Raw genomic sequence first — 24,970 nt, 5'->3', positions numbered from 1 at the left:
GTGTTATCAAGGTTACCTGGACCCTCCCGACCTATCAGCTGTTTTCTAGTTTTCATCATCGAAACAGCTGATTGTCATTCGTGGCGTGTAGCTTATCACTTAGGCGTAACAAGCTAGAAATATAACAGATGTATGAATTGCAGTTTTCAACACTCATGTGCAAAAACAAAACGGTAGCTTTGCCTTAGAACGTCTGGGACAATCTCTGTGAATACATGCAAAGCTATTTAATTAAATATCCAAATTAATACTAAATCCCGAAATCCTTAAGCATGATTGACAATGGTTCTTTAGAAAATGCACCAAGTAGGTTCAGGCGTTACAGTATTACTAATTTCTCAAGTCCCTAATTCTAAGTTATGTGGTAGCAACCAAAGTCCTGGTGTCCTACAATGTATATGCAGGTTCATATTGTCTCAGCAATCTAAAATCTATGGAGGATTAGTTGAATATATAGATGGAGCTAGTGTCGGGACACCTAGAATTAATAAGAATGAAGGGGTTAAAGCATTTACCAAGGCATGTTGCTTGCTCGATTAACACATTTTCTTAGGATAATTGTTGTGATGATGTTCGGCAAAGTTCTCAGTGCGATAAATTGACGCTAACCATCGAAACACTTTTTGTCGGAGAAAACTGTTTAGAACACTGTGGAGATAATCAGCTTCCTGTCTATGTTATGGAGCAATGGACAGCCCAAGTTCTCCCTCATAAGTAATTCAACGATATTTTTAATGTGCTCACACACACTTTTATTTGATTTTTTGTTATTATTCTGTGTCTTGGGTATTTAGAATGTTGTAATCTGAGGCAATCTGCCTGAATTTACTAGTCATATTATTTGTTTTTAAGTACACTCAATTTGATTTTGTCTGTTGTCTCATTTGAAACTTTCAGTTTTAAAAATAGGGGAATCTCTATTTCCGGTTGTCAGATTGAGCTCTTGGACTACATACAAACATCCCCTTTAATGGCTGCAATCAAAGAACCAGGTCGTCCTCGCAGATATAAGCTTACTCACAGGTTGGTGTCATCTTTTTTCTAAACTTAGTAACTAGTTGTCTTTTTTAGTACTATTAACTCCATTCTTGTTTGTCTTCCTTTACAGATCCTATGTATGTGATCGCATTTCTCAAGTGGGTGATTCTTTTCTTATGGATGCATCAGATATACTGAGTATGGGCTGTTTAAGTGACAGGAATAAAAACAGTCAAGATGATGATCATGATGGTAGTTCAGTCTCAAAAATAGTTCGTCAGATGGATGGTTGTGAAAGTCCTATTAAACGAGTTTTTACACCTGTTTGTATTAGTGAAAAGGAGATTTTGCACATCACTGTTGTAACTCTAAAACATCTTCCCCAACAGTTTCTTGGTTGTCCACTTTGCCTAAATTCAACTTACTCAACGAATAAAGATAGCTTCACTATGCTTAGTCGTGCTAGATGTCATTCACCTGAAACTCTTGTTGACTTGGATGTTCGTAAAAGGAACACTGCACTCGTTTCTCGTACAACCTACGGAAAGCCTAATGTACATCCGCCAAACTTTCTTAACTTACCTAAATGCTCTTCAAACGAAGAAGTTGTCAGAAGTCCTATTGTTGTCATGGCAGATACAGAAGAAAAGTTTATACAATCTACGTTTGATAACCCCTTTTACAACATCCTACCACCCTGCTCTTCTTTGGATTGTACCGAATCAGGTCACTCGACTTTAACAAAAAAGTCATCTCGTTTGACTGACTCCAATAGAATATCCCAAATTCCTCTAGAGTCACCCCCCCGTAAACAGCAACGTATCAGTTGTTACGCTCATGAACTTAGTTCCGAAACAAAAGATTCAGACGACTCCAATGAAATGCCCTCTTCCGTCACCCCTACCATAAACAAAACTCCAGGTGTGCAACGTGAAGGCTGTATTAACAAAGTAATTGCAGAATTCACGCTACTGAATGTCGAACGTGACCTAATTATGAACTCAGTTGACGATTCGAATATTGGTTCAGTATGTATACCACCTGTTAATGCCTGTTTTTCTTCTTCCTTCGATGTGCACAGAGACTCCATACAATGTAGCCAACTCAGTTATAGTACGGCTAAAAAGCGTGACCATGCATCTGAATCTCAGCTAGGCACAGATTCAGAGGACTCAGTACTATTAACATCACCGAGTGCTAGTTCTCAACCGGTGCCTAGATTAAGCAGGAGACGAAACGCTACTTCCGTCTCCGTCTGGCCTTCATCATCGTTTCACAATGACGGTACTCCTTTCTTCAACCGCCGTACTGGATTGCCTTTACAATCATCTCCGGTAAGTCTGGTCTTTCGAATTCCAATGATTTTTCGAAACCCCGATAACACGTTCTTCTCTCACTCATCTGGCAGGTGTACATAAAATTATTAATATACAACTGTATATGATATCCTGAAGTAGATGTGTTTAGGCGACATGTGTTCGACTTGAAGCATTCCGTTCTTTGTGTGACTCTTAAGCGAGCAAAATTAAAAGCAGACTCAGATCTTGACTGTATGAGTGCTCACAAGGGTTGTTAGCCTCCATTATCTTACTAAACATACTATGCTGGTTTTATTAAGATTAATTTGTGATAAGTCGAACCGGGATATTTCATAATGGCATGTGAAAACTATTTTCTATTAGGATCGTTTTGTAACTGATATACTTCATGAATGGCAAAGTCATATCTTAAAATATAATTAACTCGTCATCACATTTTATAAATTAGTATTGCAGCTATTTATATGGAAGATAATATCCTACATATTACCCTGACTTTGATTTAAATGGCGAAAATTCTATTAATTCAACTACTGTTTAACTGTCGTCTAGTGGTTAGTGCGTTTAACTTTCGACTGATATCCAAAATCCACTCCATCTACCTTGACTAAGGTTACCGGGTAGTATTATTAGTCCTCCTAGAGTGTGGATCATACTCAAATACCTAGTGAATAGCTTATTTTAATTGGTAGTTAACGTAAACATTATCATTTTGTGATATCAAGGTTTCGTTATCAATTTTTTAGTACACTCACTCAAAAATATTATTTGTGAATCTATGCTTGAGTATAGATAAACTCCATCGTGCCATCTTATTCATTTCCAAGTTATTATCAATTCTTTGGGAGTTTGTTCTGCATATCATTTGAAGGTTATTGCAGTTTTCAATGTTATATCACCTAAGTTCATTCGTTAGTGTCATGATACCTCATAGTTCGGGTTGTGGCTTTTGGCACATATCTACAGTTTTGTCCTTTATTCGATGTGCCTAAATAACTGTAATAATGCGAAATATTTGTAGCATATTGCTATTGTTTTCCTTGCATTAGAGTAATTATTTCACTATTGCAACAATGTCGCTTTTAAGAGATATAATTCAACTTGGTACCAAGCTGGCCTATAAACTATACAGAGTTAAAGGTTTATATGGCAATTCATTCTTTTTTTTTCTATCTAATAGCTAAATAGTCATGGCCTTAGTTGACCGATCCCACTCATTAACCAAGTACAAATTCCTCTACTCAGCTATGAGCGATATATTTTGGTGTTCAGGTTAGTAACATCGTTTAGCTTCTCAAATGTAAGCGGGTTGATAAAAATTCGAGCTTACGATCTATGTGATCCTCTGAATCAGAGCTCGTTATAAAGAAAATCCTTAGTCTGATACATCATCTTGTCTAGAGTCACTACTAATTTGGATTTAATTTCATGTGCAAAGATAACTCAGTCAGTCATAATCAATATGTAACCTTTCACAAATATACGTTTGTCCGACTCCCTACCTCACATCATCACAAAGAGAATAAATTAATAAGTGCAACAGCTTAAGAGTTGAAGCAGTTGTAATGACAATGACCGTAAGAAAGACTCAAGTTTTAGAATATAGTTCCAGAAGATTGAATGAAAAGGTACAAACGAATAAATACTGGAACTTCAGATCTAAAGGACGTTAAAGAGTGAATACTTTTACACCATTGCAATCAGTTCTGAGCCATGTTGCTCAGTGTTATAAAACCTGAAAGATCAATTCATAATTCCAAAAGTTCATATCAGAACCTTCATTTATAGTTCACTGGTCTTATAAGTGAATATAAAAAAGGACATTTAGGAATTTTTAGAAGAGTAAGTTTTAAGCAGTCAGTCTGAAAAAATAGCCAGTGACTGCTTGACCAGTAGGTGAGCCGACAGACTTTTCTGATCAGTTATATTCGACAGATGACGGAAGCGACGGATCTTTTATCTTAGTCCTAGCTGTATCCAACTAAGCTGCTTCTCTTCCAAATACCATGAACAATAAATTTTACAGTGGTAGTTGTGCTAAAATAACTTAGGCTATCAGGCAGTCAGTCATAACTAACACAAAATCTGACAAACATGTGTATCAGTTCAAGTCCCCACACTATACCTACACACCGAAAAGAAATTATAAAAACAAATATCACAGTGGTAGGATTAGTAGTAGAAGTAACAACAGCATCACTGACAGTAGGAAAGATTAAACCTAGACAGTATGATTCGAAAGGAAAAACTGAATTCACCGAATCAAATGTGTGAGTCTATTTTAAAACTCAACATATGAATGAATGCAACTGCTTCATTCTGACCAGTTCTAAACAACGTCACTCAATCTTTTCAACCATTGATTACAGTGATCATGTATACAGGAAGCAAGTAGTTTGTATGTACCAATACAGTTCAATCCAACAGTCGATAACTTCATGGAATAAAGTAATGTTTTGATCTACCTTCACCTAGCTTTCTTACAGCTCACTCATACCTAAGCAAATATCATATGTCGAGGTAGGCGGTGGTTGGGTATACATATTACACGTTCCGACAGCCTTAATTGATGAATTAAACACTGTAACTATCAGTAGTGAAGTTTCTTATCACTAAGTCCCACTCAAATATGAATTATTATAAATTTGAAGTTTAATCACATGATATAATCTGATGTAATAAATGAAGATATGTTCTTTCTAAACTGTTTTGTAAAGTTTCCATATATCTTATACATTTGTTTTGAAAGAATTATTGAGTGTTTAGAAATTGAGTTTATGAATCATTGAAACATTATTTATTTGAACACATAGATATTGGTACAAGGAGGCACCAGATACATATGCTCCACAAAAATCTCATTTGATTTGTGTGAGGGTTGTGATATTACCCGGGTGCCCAAACCGAAGCAGGTGATTTTCTTAGGGGGTAACATCCGGAGCCTTTGACCTGAAAATCTGACCCACAAGGCAGTGGAGAAACGTCAGGAGATGCATCCCCATGGTAGCCGGTGTCAGTCAGTCAGTCAGTCAACTACAACGTAGGACTAGGCACATATATGCATCGGTCTAAGTTGCCATACTGCATTAGCACAGCAAGATGAACACCGGATTCATAGAAGTAGTTAATTCAATGGTCGTAATATATAAAAGAAAGATTGCATATAAGGATATAGTACAGGAAGAAAGAATTGGTACGTAGAATGATATGAAGCCGGTGACCAATAATTGGTTCACACGCCTTTTGTTCTCTCAGGATCCTGGAGCCCATGTGCACCATTAGTTTGGAATCAGTGTTTTCCAACTCCCCTAGGTAAACTCTCCGTATCTATCAACTCGGTTAAAGCGCCGGACATTCGCTATTCGTCTTCTCAATTATGTAAACAACGTCCCTGCCACGAGAAGACGGTGAGTAGGACTTCTCTGGCATAAGCTATATATATAACCATTGCTCGCAATGTCTTATACTTTATCTCCAAAATTCTAATACATTTTAGTTACTACAAAAGGTAGTACAGCAATTATAATGGAGTACTTTTTCCACATTTTGATCACTTACTTACTCCGTAAAGCGATAATTTAATGATCAAGATGTTTGACTTTTAACAACGAGATTATAAGTTTGAATTCTGTTTCGCTTTTGATCTGATCTATTGGATAATAATATCATTACTCTATATGCACAAATTATGACTAAAACCTGAGTACACTATTTGGTATTTGATACTTGAGTTACATAATCATTTCATGTTATCTTTTGCTCTATTTTGTTTTACATTGAATGTTTATTTCTCTATTTTTGATTGAAATAACAATACCTATATTTGGTAATATTGTGTAATTTGTGTATTAATAAAACTTACATTACTTTTCTCTGTGTTAAAATGACGTATGTCATTTTAAAAAGGAATTCCATTTATTGCTACACTTTAATGTTCTAATACTTTTTTTCGGAAGGTAGAAGGGAGGAGGAGGGGAAGAGGTTGCTAGGACATGAAAAACAATTTATGAATTGAATATGAAGGAGTTTAACATTAGCATAAGACGTAAAACAATCTATAAATAATACACTTTTAGTACATTTTCAATTATAAACTAATAAATGTAATTTATTTCAGTTATGATTATTAAGAAGCAGACAACCGCTGGCTTAATGGATAAACGTATATATATGGTACTTTCATTTGTCACTAGGTGGATTAAGTAACGTATAGACCATTCCATTAACGTTCGATTTCTCATAGACTTTTATGGTTGATTGCTTATTACATAAATATAAAGACTGTTTTATGTTTTACTAACCTACGCAAGTTATCTCTCTATAGGACATATTTATATTCAGAGAAGGATTTTATGGATATTATAGTAATTTAATAGTTGAATTTGTGAGTCAATTGAAGCTAAACCACCATGGAAAACCTGAAAGCATTGGACAGTTGAGGGGTCTCGTACTAGGAAGAAACGACCGTCCATTGCTTCCAGAATATTCTATGGTGGTCTAGCTTCCACTGACTCATGAAATCAACTATTAAATTACATATTTATATGTTAATTAGATAGAAATTATGCCATACAGTGAATTGTTTGGAGAAATGTATGTAAGTCACATATATATGATTATTTATTTATTTATATTTATTTAAACATAAAAATTAGTATAAGGAGGCACTAAATAGATATGCGCCAGATAAATCATTCAATTTATGTGAGTGATGGGATACTATCCGGGTGTCTAAACCGAAGCAGGTTGTTTTCTTAGGGGGCCACACTCAGAGCCTTCGACCTAAAGGTCAAAGTCCCATGGTAGCCGGTGACCAACAATTGGTTTATACGCCATTTGTTACTTCAGGATACTCGAGCCCATGTGCACCATTGGTTTGGAATGAGGGTTTTCTATCTCCCCTAAGTGGACTCTTCGTGTCCACCAACCCGTTTAAAACGTCAGATATTCGCTTTTCGTCCTCTCAATTTCGCAATAAACACCCCTGCCATGAGAAGGCAGGACTTCCCTAGTAGTGGTTGCATGCATATGGCCATGTGAGAGCATTTGGAGAGGGAAAGCGAACTCTTCCCACTCTCGGCTGCACCAGGGTATTTGTGGGTATATATATTTCTTAATGCTTACTTTGATCTAATAAGACCAACAAAAAGTGTGTATTGTTCATTTAGGTTAGCAATCATAGACAGTGCAAATAGTTGAATCGGTCATAATTCAATTAACTAGATTGTTTTACATGTAACCAGCTTCTGTCTTCTTTAATGTATGACAGTTGTTGACTAGTAGTAAGTGAACATGGGGTTAGCTCGTAAAAACCAACTGTTAATGTGAACATACTTAAAAACCACAAAACCTAGAAATCAAAATGCGTTGTAAAGATGGTAGATGTAGCTACATTTGGCTATCGTCTGTAACTTATTCCATCTTATTCAAGCTGTCAAATGCACAAAAGTAGATGTTGTTAAAACAATCTGCAAGTGGAGTGATGTACCTAGACGCTTAAAAAAACAGATAAAATCCCTTTGTCAATTAATTCATCTAGCTGAGTTGTCCAGCTATTTCTGCTAACTATTGTTTAATTCATGACTATTGAATCTAGGCAGCCTAAATGATACGTTCTAAAAGATATTTCGAATGCTGAGACACTTCATAACACAGATCAGATGACGTACCCCTTGATTTTTCCCAAGAATTGAGGCAACAGTCTGGATTTGATGCTAGTGATATGTCACATAAATCTACTGTTTGTATAATAAAAACGAAAGAAATATATGGATCTAAGTTACCCTTCTAAGCTAGCATCATTCCAGCTTTGTTCTGAAAATAAAGAATAAAGTGCTCCAGTTGAAGATACTGTTCCAAATATCGAAAACCCAAGATCTCTTACCTGAAGATATTTGACAACTGTCTGTGTCCAACCATTATCATTTGATTAATCAATTTGCTGATTTAATTCAATCTTTTTGAAATATGTATCACCTCTCTTATACTTTTTAGGTTCCTCTCAAAAGAAGTACAAGTGGAAAGTTTGATTTCGATTTATCATTGAATCGCATGAAAACATCTAGAAGGTAAAATTCAAATTGTATTTCTTTGTTTTAATTTTACCATAATTATAGTATTCTACATTACAACTTGATCAGTAGAATATGGTCAGCATTAAAGCACTAGACAAGCATGATGTTAATTAATACACAACGATCAATCAATTATAGATATGTAATTCGTACATGAAGTCAGTGATGTCCTGAATCGCTCTTTGGCGACACCTCCGAATTGCCGATACACCTTGTTTATAAGTTCCAATTAGTACAGAACCTCAGGAAAACAAGGTTTCTCTCTGACTACTTCCAACTACCTAAGTGTTCAGTATGGAATTCGGTGGTGTTGTAGTAGTAGCCTAAGTCTTAGCATAAAAAGTTTGTGATTATTTGATCATAGGTGGTGTTATGGATTAGAATTAATAATGGTGAAAGGATTTTACATGGTTAAAATGAATAAATAAAAGGTTGATTAATAAATAAAGTTGAGTGATTTGATGTTTCCAAATGTGTCAGCCGTGTCTCAGGTTAAACATCAACTCTGAGATACAGTTACATCCTTCTGATGAGTCACTAATGGGACGAAACACTCATCCTAGATTCCACTGCTATCCATTATTCGTCTTTGCTTAGAATGTTTGTGAATTAAGGCAATATCGAGGCCATCCACAGAGCATGCACATATGCCAATAGGAGATTGATCAATTGGAGTCCTAGACATCAATACATACATTAATTATTACTATTATTAATGCAAAACTAAACACTTTTATCAAGACAATTTTTGTATTGCTACAGGTGGGAGAGGGAACTGATTATTTGAGTTGTTGAATTTTCATAGTTTGCATCATGAATTAATTGTAGTTAAAGAGTCCTAAACACTGAGACAGAATAATTTTGTCTTTAATAGATCATGATTTCCACCCCACTTTATTTATTTGTTTGAACACAAATATTGGTACAAAAGGGCACTGAATACATATGATCCACACAAGCCACTTGATTTGCGTGTGGGCTGTGATAATGACTGGATGTCCAGACCTAAGCAAGTAATTTTCCTACGGGGCCACACCCAGAGCCTTTGACCTAAAGGTCTGATCCACAAGGCAATGGGGCAACGTCAAGAGATACAGTCTGATGGTAGCCGGTAACCAACAATAGGTTCATACGCCATTTTGTTTGGAATCAGGGTTTTCCGACTCCCTAGATGGATCCTCCGTATTCACCGACCTGGTTAAAGCGCCGTATATTCGCTTTTCGTCCTCTCAACTTCGTGAAGAACAGTAATGCCACGAGAAGGCAGTGAGTAGGGCTTCCCTGTCAGTGGTTGTATACACGTGACCATGTGAGAGCATTGTGAGAGGAAGAGCTGACTTTCCTCACCCTCGGCCGTACCAGGGCAGCTTTCAACTTCGATCAGTATCGATTCCATAAGCAATGTCATTCTAAGGCATTCCAGGTTCTATGTAGATACTATTCTTAAAGTTTTACGTCAGGTCTTGATGGGTGGTACTTAAACCTGACTTCCAACGGTTGGTTCATAAAATTAAATCACAGGCTGTTGCGTTCTCTTAGTTTGCTTTCGTTATTGTTCTGGACTATCTCGTCAGTACCTACGTCGATTAACTTATACTTGAGTCGGACACTGATCTTATTGTCCAGAACGATAATAGAAGCATTTCATTTTTCTAAAACGATCAAATTTTATTTCTCGTTCAAAATTTCTTGATTTATGTTGTGCATAAATAATAATTAGAAGTTATAATAGCTTTCTGATCGTAAAAAGTCTTCTACTCGAGAACTCCATACAGAAAACACAAGTTGGGGAGTATACAAAAAGCTTTACTTCGAAGATTGATGAGTGTACAAAAATCAAGGGTATTCACAGGATTATGAGTGACCCTGAGATTCCGGAAAAAAATTGTTAATAGCATACTAAAATAAATAACAAATTCATGATCGTATTAATAAAAAACGCTGATTGCTTGGAGAAGTCTTAACATTTTACTGATTTCTAAAAGTCCCAAGAAATTGTCAAGGGGTTCTAACATCAATTTTTAAAATTGTTATCGCTGCCTTTCACAATAAAAATATCTGTAATCATGATATAAAATTACTTATGCCTGTTACCTCTCACGGAAGAACATAGGCCGCTCACCAGCACTCTCCATCCAACCGTGTCCTGGTCAAACCTTTCCAGTTGCTATTCATCCTTTTCATATCTGCTTCTATTTCCCGACGTCGTGTGTTACTCAACCTTCCTCTTCACCACTACTAAATGGTTCAATATTTCCGGTATCTTATGGCTATATTATGTATGTGTATTCATACTTAATCGAAAACATACAAGGTTCTTTAGGTTAAAAGTTTGCGTTTCCGGAGGGTATCAAATAATGTTATCATCTGTTCAAATTATATAGAATATAATTACCGATCACGTTCAATTATTGACCTCTTTTTTGTCTTCTTCTTCTTCTTTCCTAATATCTTTATATATCGATTCTGTTCAATACCCATTATTTTCTTTTTTTAGCTCTATTTGTATGGTATACAATCATAATTTGCAAAATTCCAGTGAAATCAATACAGATCATGTTAAAGAACCTTCATCAGGGATGGAAAGTTTAAAATCTGACAAAAAATTCAATAATAATACTGATAACAGTAGTAATGATAATAATGAAACTAATAGCAATAAATCAAATCAAACTATTACATCATTTCGTCGACGACCATCTAGTCTACGATTTACATCTCAATATCAAGAACAATCATTTGAACGTAATACTGTTAATAGTTCTATCATTGGCGGTTCTAATAACCGACATGCAGTAACAGGAGCAAGACGACGTAATTATCCTGTAGAAATGGATTCAATTGAATTAAGTTGTAGTGCACCACCGTCTGGAGGTCGTGGTTTTCAACCACATAAAAATATAACAAGTCGTTTAGCAAATACTATGGCATGTACACCAGTACCACATGGTAGTTCACAACATTTGCTAGTCAATTTTGAAGTAAGTTCTATCTCTTCCTTCTTTAAATGGATATTAACGTTAGTTCATTTATAGCGGATATTTCTATCCTCCCGTTGTTGAAGTTAAGACCTGCAATTGGTCAGCTTCTTTTTGGCATATGTGCATCCTGTTTATCTATTTGAACAAGTAAATATCGGTAGAAAGGGGCACCGAAAACATATGCGCCACACAAGCTACTTGATTTATGTGTGGACTGCCTGGATGCCCAGAACGAAGCAAGATGGTTTTGTAAGGGGGCCGCACCCAGATCCTTCGATCTAAAGGTCTGATCTACAAGACAGTAGAACAACGTAAGGAGATGTAGTCCCATGATAGCCGGTGACCAATAACTGGTTCACACTCCGTTTGTTCATTCGGAATCCTGGAACCTGTGCGCACCATTGGTTTGGAGTGAGGGTTTTCCAACTTTTCTAGGTGGATCCACCGTGTCCACCAACACTATTAAAGTGCCGGACATTCGCTTTTCGTCCTCTCAATTTTGTAAAGAACAGTAATGCCTCGAGAAGGCAATGAGTAGGCTGTATTCTCGTGGTCATGTGAGGGCATTTCGAGAGGGAGAGCGAACTTTCCTTTAGCCTCGACCGTATCAAGGCATTTGGAATAATCGAATCAGGATATGACAGTTGCACATCATGTCATCAAAAGTTCGATTTAATCATGTTGGCATATGCACAGGTCTTCTGGTGGTTGGTGAGAGAAGCGATAGCTCAGTGGTTTAGGCGTTCAACTTTCAGCCACTAAGTCCCAGGCTTGAACCCCTCTCTACTTATTTCTGTTTGGACAACCGAATAGTATCACTAAACGTCACACTTAAGGTGTTACTTATACCCAAGTACCTAATGAATTAGTTAGTTTGATTTTTAATCTTAATTTCTCGTCAATGTTTACGAAGTCACTATGATCTGTAATGGAACATTTTTTCATGTGTGATTTGGTTCGATATCTTTCTTGAAATTTCGAATACTGTTATTTCATTCTTTGATTATTTATCTTTTTTGGACACTTTGTCGTCTTTTTTAATCTGTACACGGAAATCGGCGTTATTATTATTCAATAGTTGAATTCATGAATCAATTAAGTCTAGACCATCATGAAAAACTTGGAAGCACTGGACGGCCGTTTCCTTCAAGTTTGGGGCTCTTCAACAGTGCGCATCCACGATCCCATTCGCAGGATTCGAATGCAGGACCTATCAGTCTCGCACGCTAACGCTTAACCTCTATTATTATTATTATTATTCCTTATCAAGTTCCCCTTATGTTTTTTTCTGTCGATAGTCTGACAACATCACGATTTGATATTCATTAGATGACTATTGAAAAAAATTCGGCAGATGCTGAACAGTGAAATTATAAAAGTGTAATAACTTTGTTGTCTATATCTATAATTGTTCATTTTGACTGAAATGTAACTAAATTGTTTCTTGTCTCGTCTGATCAGCCCTAATGGGTTAGTGTCTGACGAAATCTCTGCACGGATTCAAAGCGTTCGTATGGCTTTTGCCAACTTACGTCATTTATGATATTTGCTTAGGTATGAGTGAGCTGTAAGAAATCTAGGTGAAGGTAGATCAAAACATTACTTTATTCCATGAAGTTATTGACTGTTGGATTGAACTGTATTGGTACATACAAACTACTTGCTTCCTGTATACATGATCACTGTAATCAATGGTTGAAAAGATTGAGTGACGTTGTTTAGAACTGGTCAGAATGAAGTAGTTGCATTCATTCATATGTTGAGTTTTAAAATAGCCTCACACATTTGATTCGGTGAATTCAGTTTTTCCTTTCGAATCATACTGTCTAGGTTTAATCTTTCCTACTGTCAGTGATGCTGTTGTTACTTCTACTACTAATCCTACTACTGTGATATTTGTTTTTATAATTTCGTTTCGGTGTTGGTCAGGCAGTCAGTCAGTAAAAACCTAGAACTTCGTACCTACGTACGTCAGTTCAAGTTGCCATACCACATTAGCACTGAGATACAATTGTTGATTCAAATCCCATAGTGGTAGAGGTAGTAAAAGTATAAGCAGTAAACGGAAACATTAGTTTAAAGATGTTATTTAAGGAGTATAATCCAGTGATATAAATTTGGAAAGAAAAAAAAACAAACGGACATGAAGAATTCAGAAGATTAGAATTCGGGAGGACACAAAGAGTGGATGCACCTGCGCCATTGCTAACAATTTTGAGCCATGTCATTCAAGGTCTCTAACCATCGATTGTTATCTTCTCGCGGATCCCAACCAAGTAGTCTACACTTACCAACATGGCTCAGTCCACTTGTCTGTGACTTCATGGGTTTTTGCCATATTTTGGTCTGGTCGCCGCTAACTTTCTTGCAACCTACTCTTATACCATAAAACATCTCTCGTCGAGGCAGTCGGTCGTTGGGCATACGTAACACGTGTCCCAGCCATCTCAACTGATGAAGTTTCATTACTTTATCAATTGATTTTCCATCCTTACGTAATACCCGTTTCCTAATAACTGCATTACTTACTCGATGGTCCTAGGATGTACGAGCAATGCTTCTAAGTCACGTATGATTGAATACTAGTAACCTACAAATGTCCTCTACTCTTACCGGCCATATTTCACTGTCGTAAAGTAGGACGGAACGAACTGCTGTACAGTAAACTCGTCCTTTGGTTGGTAGACGGATATCTCGCCTACGCCATAAATGATGCAAGTTGGCAAAAGCTAGTCGAGCTTTCTGTATCCGTGTTAAGATTTCGTCACACACCAGACCACAAAGGCTGATGAGACTCTCAAGATAAGTGAATCGTTCGACCCGCTCAACTACTTCAGTATGAGAACTTGAACGGATACACATATTTGTCTGATTCTGTGTTGGTTATAACACTGATCGTCTCAAAATCCGAATGTATGTATCACGTTTACATGTGAAATGAATTGAGTTCATTTGGGATAGAAGTTATACAGTTTTGTTATTCCACAATATATTTTTCTAACACAAAAATTGATCTTCGTTATCACTATATTGCATAACAGTCCATTTCGAATATCCGCTCTTTATATATATATATATATATATATATATATATATATATATATATATATATGAAGAGGCCTACACATATTATATATCTATTGCATAAACATGTTGATATTTTGTACCTTTAATATAATCATGTGTTACTACTGGTAGTAGCGTGAATCCATAATGTGTTGTTTTAATTTACAATTATAGTTTGTTTGTTTTGCTCAAATCAATATTGAATAAATTGTATCGATGTACTTATTATTGTTGCTATCTTGATCGTTTAGAGAACAAATTAAACTTCATCTTCATACAGTCATTATTCATGAAAAGGAACTTAAACTATAAAAATCGATTTATCGATTTTCTGTATCTAATGTTAAGAATCTTGTAAGGTTTGAAGTGGATATCTTTATGTTGTGTGTCTGTGTGTGTGTGTGAAAACCTTTTAAAGCTTATTATAAGTGTGGTGGAAATCAAGTCCACATGATGAAGTGTCGGTTTTTTAGTTGTGTGAGTTATATTTTTATTCCTGTATACACTTACTGGAAGCTACTTACGCCTGTTACGCCTTGTCATGGACCATAGGTCGCCTACTAGCATTCTCTATCAAACTCTGTCCTTCACAATCCTTTCCACTTGTTTCCGGTTGCTATCCATCATTTTAATGTCTAATTCCGATTCCCGATGCAGTGAGTTCTTCGGCCTTACAATTTTCCGTTTCAATTCAGGATTTCAAGCTAGCGATTGCATTGTGGTGCAGTTTGGTGATTTTCTCAATATATGTCATATCCACTTCCAACGTCTTTTCCCAACTACTTGTACCTTTTTGATGATGGTTGTGGTAGTTCTTCAAGTTTCAGCTTCGTGCAGTAGAACTATCTTAGCATTCGCATTGAAGATTGTGAATTTGATGTTGGCTTGAAGACAGTTGTTTTAAGGTTCATATGTTCTTCAGTTGAAGAAGTACTGTCCTTGTTTGTCATTTCTCACCTTTATGTCAGATCCTCCACGTTCATTGACTATGTTTCCCAAATATATGAATGTTTCCACCTCTTCCAGATTTTCTCCATCAAGTATGATTGGGTTGGTGTTGTATTTGAGGATCTTGCTTTTTCGTTTATGTATGTTGAGGCCTATTGCTGCAGAAGCTGTTGGTACAGTGTTTGTCTTGACCTGCATTCGTTGATGTATATGAGATGGAAGGACTAGGTGATCTACAGGGTTCAAATCGTGTAATTGCATCCAACCTGTCCATTGTATTCCGTTCTTTCCTTCAGATGTAGAAGTCTTCATCATCCAGTCGACCACCACCAGAAGAAAGAGAATGAGGAAGAGTTGGGAACCTTGTTTGACTCCTGTCCTTACTTGGAGTGCTTCTGTCAAATGTTCTGGAAGCTACTTTCGATCCGAAATCCATCATTCTGATTTGTTATGACTTTTAATCTCAATTTGTGTAATATTTTTGATGATTTAGGGTTAAATCATCGTAAATTCCCGTGACATTCTGTAGATAGTCAGCAGATAACGACGTTTATGCTAAATTTTATTCCTGTTGGCTTATCTGTAATCTTGAGGAAACCGATAATGTTCATGAGTTGTAACCCAATTCACACAGTTTTAACTGACCTCTAGGAGCAGCTTTCATAGTTCACTTGGTAAATACCCCATAAAATCATAGAACTAGTTAAGTAGTTGCTATATTCAGACTTCTAAATGTTAATTGAAGACTCTAAATTGATTTGTCGATATAATTGACATAGCATCGTCGTGCACTTGTGTGTGTCCACATTGTAAATTGATCGACGAAATTCGACCGTCACTAATCAGTGAACAATCAATTGTACGAATTAATTACCAGACACAGAAATTGTCTAACTCAATTCCTAAGCATATAGAAGTTCCTCAGTTTGTTTAAGATTTAGGAAAGGATAATTTCATATGTTTTATCTTGGTCGATCCTAAATCACATTGTTTAGATTTTCTAATCATTTGGTGGCTATTCTTTTGTTCAAATTGGATGATCGGTATCAGCAGAATCCAGAATGTATGTTTCGTTCTACTTGAAGTTCATCTGTTGGGCATATGCACATCTCAGTGTCGATATGTATACTGGGATTCTAACCCATTGCCTTTTGCTTCAAACCCTAACTTGTTATCCACTAAACTACTGAGTCCTTTTAGCCACTAGCTTGTTCAATTGGATGTGTGTTTTGTTTTTAAGGACACGTGGATCCTGATCTAATTCCCTTGGTATTTTCATCTAATCACAAGTGTTTTTTTTAATATTAAACATTGGCTAGCTTTGAAGTCTTAGAAATCCACTCAAGATTGACATATATCAATAGGGACTAATCAATTCTAATCCTTAAACTCAATAACTGATATATACAAAACACTAAAAAACTTGTTATTATAATTTGGATCCTCTACATAATTTGGATCAACAATCGATGATCCCTTAAATTGCATCTTGATCTTATTCTCAATTTAACCTAACTACAAATTAACAATAACTCAAAATATGTATAAATTTACTTAACAAATTCATAATCTTATTGATTGACCTATAGTTAATGACTTTATAAACACTGATCTATTTCACCCCTATCTTTTATATACAATCTATTCTCTTTTACTTATTATACATATATAGTATATTTACGTTAAGTAAGAAACCCAGTTAGTGATTAAAAAAATATCCATAGTGGATGTTTTTAAAACAATTTAATCGATAAAATGTATACAAATTCATCATTTGTACTTATTTACTTACATACTGGTTGGCGTTTTTTTTTATAGCAAGATGAGGTTGCCAACCCTATGCCCAACTTTCCTTCTTTATCTGGGCTTGGGTTCGGCCGTAATTCTAGAAGAGTTACAGTTGAAGTTATTTTACTTACTATTCTAATGTTAATCTTATCGGTGTCATCATTCACTTATTTGATTCTAGTAAAATCCAAAAAAGCTATAAAATATTTCACATAATCTGCTCTTCTCTTATTTTTCGCCATGAAATTTCTTATCTACGGTTTCATTATTGGTTAATAATCATATCTACACGAAGTATCATTGAGTTGGGGGCAAAAGGCATGGAAGAGATTCAATATATCTATTTATGTATCATTACTGTTATAAGCTATAAGCTAAGTTAATATGGTTATGTAGAGCTGAAGGTCTCATATGAGACTGGAGGTTCGCCATTGATATTGTGGAGGGTTTGGCATTGCTTTGGCTGACTGTTCATGCACAAAATTGGTTTGCTGGTTAACCGATTTCATTCATACTGGTGGTTGATTTTCAGTGTTTTCAAGGGCCGTTGTCATTGGGACATTGTAAGGCATGTCACCATTGCTAACATTAATGAGTTTGACTGTCGTTTAAGCGAAATAGGTCAACTTTGGCCTGTTCATGCTGTGCATAATTGATTCACATGATCATTGATCGGAATAACTATACATGTGACGTGAATATATATATGAATGGTGCGAATGATCCGCCAGGTTGCTTGGTACCTGTGTAGTTGCGACACAGTATTGAGCTGTACTATTCAGATTGTATTGTTAAAGCCTATACGATGTCTGGTTCTACTGTGAAGCGGGATTGAACATGTACTACTGGGGTTATAAAATTTAAGCCTGGGTGGTGTTTGGCTCTCAAACTACACCACAAGGCAATCGCTAACTTGAAATCTTGAATTGAAACGGAAAATTGTATGACCAAATTACACACTTCATCGGGAATCGGAAACAGACATCAAAATGACGGTAGCGACTAGAAAGAATTGCAAATGATAGAATGCTGGTTGGTGGCCTATGCTTCTCCATGAGGGGTAATAGGCGTAAGCGACTAAATAATTATATAATGACAGCATCAGAGTTCATGCAAACGGGAACAATAACTATAAAACTGCGTCATCACTGTGACATTTGTGTTTTCAAGTAACATTAGAATCATTCCCCTATTCTATTCATCATTCGCGCTATTACTTATTAAATAGCTTTAATTTTTATCTCTTTGGCGTGTTTATCTCTCAACGTTCAAATAGAATAAATTATTGGTTCAAACTTCATCATAATTAATTTTGTTTAGTAGGCTTCATGTAAAAACGTGAGACCTCAAAAATCAGTAGTATAAACTGGTGATATAAGTATTTTGCTTGATTTGATTATTTTACGAGTAAATACATGTCTTCTTATAGATTAGAATAACGTCAATACAATGTCTTACCTGAAGCAGGCATTTGCCCCTAAATGCCCTGGTACAGCCGAGAGTGAAGAAAGTCATCTCTCTCCTTCGAAATGCTCTCACATAGCCACATGTATACGACCACTACCAGAGAGGTCCTACTCACTGCCTTCCCGATGTGAGGGTGTTTGTTTTATGAAAGTAAGAGAACAAAAAGGGAATGTCCGTCGCTTTAACCGTGTTGGTGGATATGGAGGATCCACTTAGGGTAGTTGAAAAACATTGATTCAAAACGAATGATGCACATGGGCTCCAGTATCCTGAGGGGAACACATGGCGTATGAACCAATTAATGGTCACTGGCTACCATAAGACTGTATCTCCTCACATTGATCCACTGTCTTGTGGATCAGACCTATAGGTGGAAGGCTTCAGATGTGGCCCACTAAGAGAACCACCTGCTTCAGTCTGGACAACCAGTCAGTATCAAATCCCACACACAAATCAAGCGGCATATGTGGCGCATATCTATTCCATGCCCGTTTTTATATCAATGTTTATATGTTCAAATAAATAAATAAATTATTATATACATAAAATAATAAAATTATAAATTGATTTATCCTTTAAGGTTAACCATTAAACAAAATTAAGTCAAGGTAATAGGATTCATTCGAAAAGTACACTAATCATTGATATTAATGATGATTCTATGACAAATAAATTACATTATTATCTATCATGATCATCATAGTAATAATAACATTTGATCTAGTATGGTTTCACTTCAACAACCATTAAGAATTACGAAGTATTAGACAACAGTTTTATAATTCCTTGAATTCTAAACTGAATAGTTGAAATTCAAACATTTTCAAAGGGGTTTATAAAGATTGTTAAGTCTTCTGATTTACATTATGATGTGAGCTTAGTTATACAATCGATGAATACCAAAAAACACTGGATAGATGTTTTATCCGACTAGAGGACTTCCCCACTGTCTTGTGGATTAAATCTCCAGGAGAAATTACCGATGTACTTTAATAGTTGAATTCGTGAGTCTATTAAAGCTAGACAGCCATGGAAAAACTGGATGGCCGTTTCGTCCTAGTATAGGACACCCTGATAATGCGCGTAAACGATTCACTCGCGGGATTCAAACCTCAGGACGTTTGGTCTCGTACGTGAACGCTTAAATTTTGGACCACTGAGCTGGAATCCTACGGTATTTCTAACTCCAACCAATTTACGAAATTGCACCACTTTACATCATTGTCTTCAGTGCGTTACCTTCTAATACCAGACCCAGTTGAACTCCACGGGTCACCGATTTAATGTAAAAACTGTACTGTTAATTTATATTACAAATTCATACCTGCATATAAATACCTTGACCAAAATAACAATATTAACATGTTCACCTCTATTATGATTTTGATTATACTAAAAATCTGCATTTCCTCCTTTTGTTCTATTCAGACTTGTATAAGATTTTATGTTCGGTTATTTATTTACTCTGAAGGAGTGACTTATATTAAGTGACGAAACATCAAAAATACAACTTTTCTATTCACTAGGATATCTCAGAAATATTTTTTTATTATTTACTTTTTACCTAATACTTGATTTATTTGTAACTATCATGTCCAACTTTGGCATTGATTTCGTGGATAGGTTATGATGAATGATTCCAGATTCTCATTCATTTCCTAAATACTGGTACGAGAAGGCACCAGATACATATGCGCCACAAAAATCTCATTTAACTTGTGTGAGTGCTGTGATACTGCCTGGGTGCCCAAACCGAAGCAGGTGATTTTCTTAGGGGGCGACACCCGGAGCCTTGGACCTAAAGGTCTGATCCACAAGGCAGTAGAGCAATGTAAAGAGATGCAGTCCCATGGTGACCAACAATATGTTCATATGCCATTTGTTCCCTCAGGATACTGGAGCCCATGTGCACCATTAGTTTAGAATCAAGGTTTTCCAATTCCCTAGATGGATACTTCGTGTTTACCAACCCGGTTAAAGCGCCGAACATTTGCTTTTTTTCCTCTTAATTTCGTAAAGAACAGTAATGCCATGAGAATGCAGTGAGTAAGACTTCCAAGGTAGAGGCTGTATACACGTTGCCATGTGAGAGCATTTCAAGAGAGAGAGAACTGACTCTCCCCACTCTCGGCGTTACCAGAGAATTTAAGGATTAATCTAACTAAATTTGATAAATGAGTATATTAAGAAAATCATATACTGGCGTTGCTTTTTTCTTGTGTTTATTCTCAACCTAAAATAGCTAAATAAATAAATCTTCATCAATCATTTAAAAAAAACAACAAAGAATGACAAAAGGAGAGAATTCTTATTTGTAGTCAATAATAGCCAAGAATGGATTATTGAACAGTCAGGATATACAAACGTTAATTATTATTATTATTATTATTATTATTATTATTATTATTATTATGCATCATTGAGAGTCAGTCAGTCAGCTACAACGTAGTACCAGGCACAAGTTGCCATACTTCATTAGCACAACAATATGAACACTGGATTCATAGAAGTACTTAATTAAATGGTGGTAATATATAGAAGAAAAATTGTGTATAAGGATATAATGCAGGAAGAAAGATTTAGTACGAAGAAAGAAAGATATGAAGCGATTTTAATCTCATAGTTTAATGGACGGTAGAGAGTGTATACACCTACTCCATTGTGATCGATTCTAAGCCATGTCACCTTGAGTCTCCAACCATTGGTTACGATAGTCACGCGGACCCCAACCAAGTAGTCTGCGTCCCATTTCTTACTTCTTGGTCGATCCTTATGATAACATATTGAATGGTCACTAGTTAGAAATTCGCAGTCCAGTAAACCGGCATCGATATAATGTACATTCTTTTCACTGCATATTGCCATCAACCACGATATCTCTGATTGGGCTTTTTGTAACTTGTACAACGAAAAGTTGTACGCTTTTGAGAAAAGTGCCTGAATAGGTTATGCGATTAATGACAGGCACATGTAACTCAGATGTTCAAACAGGCCGCCAAACAACCGTCCAATCTATTTCTAAATTATTAAGTAAAAACTCTACTATTCATAGAAATATAATAACTTCTCAGAAGGGGTTTTGTGGAGATTTTAATAATTTCAGCGGTTGAGATCATGAGTCAATTGAAGCTAGATCACCATGGAAGACCTGGGAGCACTAGATAGCCGTTTCGTTCTACTGTGGGACTTAGCAGTGCGCATGCACGATGCCTCCCCGCGGGATTCGAACCCAGAATCTATCATTCTAATTGTTAAGCGCTCGCGCTGGGTTCGAACCTCGCGGGGGCGGGTTAGTGTATACGCACTGTTGAGGAGTCTCACAGGAGAACGAAACGGCCGTCTAGTGCTTCCAGGTTTTCCATGGTGTTCTAGCTTCAATTGACTCATGATTTCAACTATTGAAAATAATAACTTCTATCCTTTAATTTGTTAAAAACTGTCTATTTTCCTAACAAATAGTGTCAGATTTTACAAACCTGTCATAGTTACTAACACTCCATCTTTTATGTTTAATTTGTCTGTTTCTAATCATATATATCACCTTTTATAAATCTACTTGTAGTCATTCACGTTTTATCATTTGTAATAAATATCAATGGAACAAAAGTATCAGATTACTTGTTCGTGCTTACATAACATACACATATATGTATGTGCTCAATGTAACTGTAAGAAACATTGAAATACCGACTAAGGTGTTTGTGTGTGTGCGTTTTTTTACTGTCATATGTCTACTTTCTACGTCGATTGACACATCCAATATGATTAAAGGCAATGATTCTTCTAATTGATTTGCTTGTTTGTTTGTTATTTTAATATCAATCTGTATTAATAAATATCTTTTGATCAGAAGAGGGTTTCGTTGAGATTTTAGTAATGTAATAGTTGAATTTATAAGTCAATTAAAGCTAGATCATCATGGAAAACCTGTAAGCATTGAACAGCCGTCTTGTCCTAGTATGGAACTCCTCTGTGTCTATTGTGTGACAGTAACTCACTGAAAACAATGTTGCACGGTGGCACAATTTCGTGGATTGGTTGAGGTTAAACATTAACACTGTTGAATGTTGGCCGGTCCAGTTGTCTAGAGGTCAAGTGTTCACACGAGAGACCGAAAGTCCTTGGCTCGAAACCCTCGAGTGAATCGTGGATGATCACTGCTGAGGATTCCTATACTAGGACGAAATGGTTGTTCAATGCTTCCAGGTTTTCCATGGTTGTCTAACTTTAATTGACTCATGCATCCAACTATTAAATATATCAGTATGGGGGTTGTGGAGATTGTTAAGTTTTTGGTTGAGATCATGAATTAATTGATGTTAAATATATATTTATTATATCCCAATGAGTAGAAAAATTGTATTTCTGACGTTTCATGACTTAATGTAATTCACTTCTTCAGAGTAAATAAATAACCGTCTAGTGCTTCCAGGTTTTAAATGGTGGTCTAACATCAATCGATTCATGATGTCAATCAAAAAAACCGGAAATAAATTAACACCATTTAAACCTGTGGTAATTTGATATCGGTTATTTATTTACTTTGAAGAAATGGCTTACATTAAGTCACGAAACATCAGAAATATAATTCACCTACTCATTGGGATATAACAAATTGTATACTTATTATCAACTCTCTACTCAATACTCAATTTAATTGAAATGATCAAGTCCAACTTTGGTATTGTTATATATCCATGTGTATTGTTTAGTTGTAAAATGGCATTATATTAAATAGTATGGGGAGAGGGTAAGGGGTTCTCAAGAACAGTTGGATATCGAGCATTTTTTTCTGTTTATTTAGCAAGGGGAATGTTGCATATAAAAATGTGATTTACGTTGAGGACTTTATTTTAATTATTCTAAAGTTATACATATATTTGTCATTTATGAACATTCTACTGTAAGTTATTCCAACTTGAATGAGCAAATCGAAAGGCAGATACAGTGACAGTTAGAGCTTGAAATAAAATTTTCGATGAAAATTATGATCTTATAGGCAATTTTCATTTATTTATTTTACTATCAGCCCTTAAATGTCCTGGAATGGCCGAGGGTGGGAAGAATCATCTCTCCCTCTCTAAATGCACATGGCCACGCATGTACAACCACTGACAGGGAAGTTCTTCTCACTGCCTGCTCGTGGCATTAATGTTGTTTACGAAAGTGACAGGACGAAAAGTGAATGTCCGGCGATCTAACCTGGTTGGTGGATACGGATGATCCACCTAGGGAGTTGGAAAACCTTGATTCCTAACCAACGATGCACATCGGCTCCAGTATCCTGAGGAAACAAATGGCGTATGAACCTATTGTTGGCCATCGGCTACCATAGGGATGTATCTCCTGACGTCTCTCCACTCTCTTGTGGATTAGATTTTTAGATCAAAGGCTCAGGGAGTGGCCTCACAAGAAAACCCAGTCAGTATCACAGCACACACACAAATTAAGTGGCTTGCGTGGCGCATATGTATTTGGTGTATGTATGTCAGTGGATCAATGATATCTATCACTTTCTTTGTCTAGTGTGAAATAGTTTAATTCAACAAACATTTTCATATTTGTATATGCTAGGCTACTACTAGTTACAATTAATGTTTAGACGAACTAGTTATAATTAAATGATCGTTGATTAATAACCAACATTATTTTTGTTTAGTCTCACCGTGTTCATCGAATCCTATTAGTCAATTCGCAATATGGTTACTAGTCTTAGTGACTCGATGTTGTGTTCATTTTATTTTGTTTTTCGGTGTTTGTAAGTAGTCCACAGTAAATCCTGTATCTATGGTTCGTGCTAGTTAGTATTCATCAGCAACGTGTGCCTACAATTAACAAAACTCAATCAGTACTAAATAACTAGACAAACACGATATTGTTCATTACTCAATGCTCAAACAATTTACATATCTCTATCCTACAGGAGGTTAATTATGGCTCAAATGATGCTCAGTGATGCCGATCCAAGTCTCACAAGGATCATCAGTTCACCTAAGACTTCAAATATCTCTTCTTGACAAGTCCCAACTAGTAAAATGCTTAGTTCCAAGGTGTTGTGCTATCTATGCCATGGCTAACTAACAGGAACTAGTTATACTATCTACTTTACTGAAATCTCTATAGCTACAGACCGTTTTATTCTCTATATTCATCATCAACTAATGATCGTTGAATTAAATTTGTACATTTTGAACATCGACATTTTAAACATACAATAAATATTACTTTCAATATTTTCTTTAGACCTATATTAAAAACTATATTTCTCTTGATATTGTTTACTTATATCTTCCCAACGGTAGTGGATTCGAGTCTCAGAGTGAACACGTACATTCAGTTAACGAGTCTC

General features: G+C 35.9%; 1 protein-coding gene across 1 annotated transcript in view; it reads left to right on the top strand.

Moving 5' to 3' along the window:
* The window catches only part of MS3_00007110 (uncharacterized protein), a 49,250-nt gene continuing 24,280 nt past the window's right edge, over positions 1-24,970 (top strand). Inside the window, exons 1-6 of the mRNA XM_051215366.1 lie at positions 1-306; positions 344-714; positions 898-1,023; positions 1,109-2,312; positions 8,292-8,365; positions 10,869-11,352. Of these exons, the coding sequence (XP_051068580.1) occupies positions 680-714; positions 898-1,023; positions 1,109-2,312; positions 8,292-8,365; positions 10,869-11,352 (1,923 nt within the window). The 5' untranslated portion in view covers positions 1-306; positions 344-679. The remainder of the gene's footprint in view (positions 307-343; positions 715-897; positions 1,024-1,108; positions 2,313-8,291; positions 8,366-10,868; positions 11,353-24,970) is intronic.

This window comes from Schistosoma haematobium, chromosome 2, assembly GCF_000699445.3.
Source record: "Schistosoma haematobium chromosome 2, whole genome shotgun sequence".
In the NCBI taxonomy this organism is placed as follows: domain Eukaryota; kingdom Metazoa; phylum Platyhelminthes; class Trematoda; order Strigeidida; family Schistosomatidae; genus Schistosoma; species Schistosoma haematobium.
Note: the sequence above shows the minus strand (reverse complement) of the source record. Positions and strands in the feature narration are given on the sequence as shown.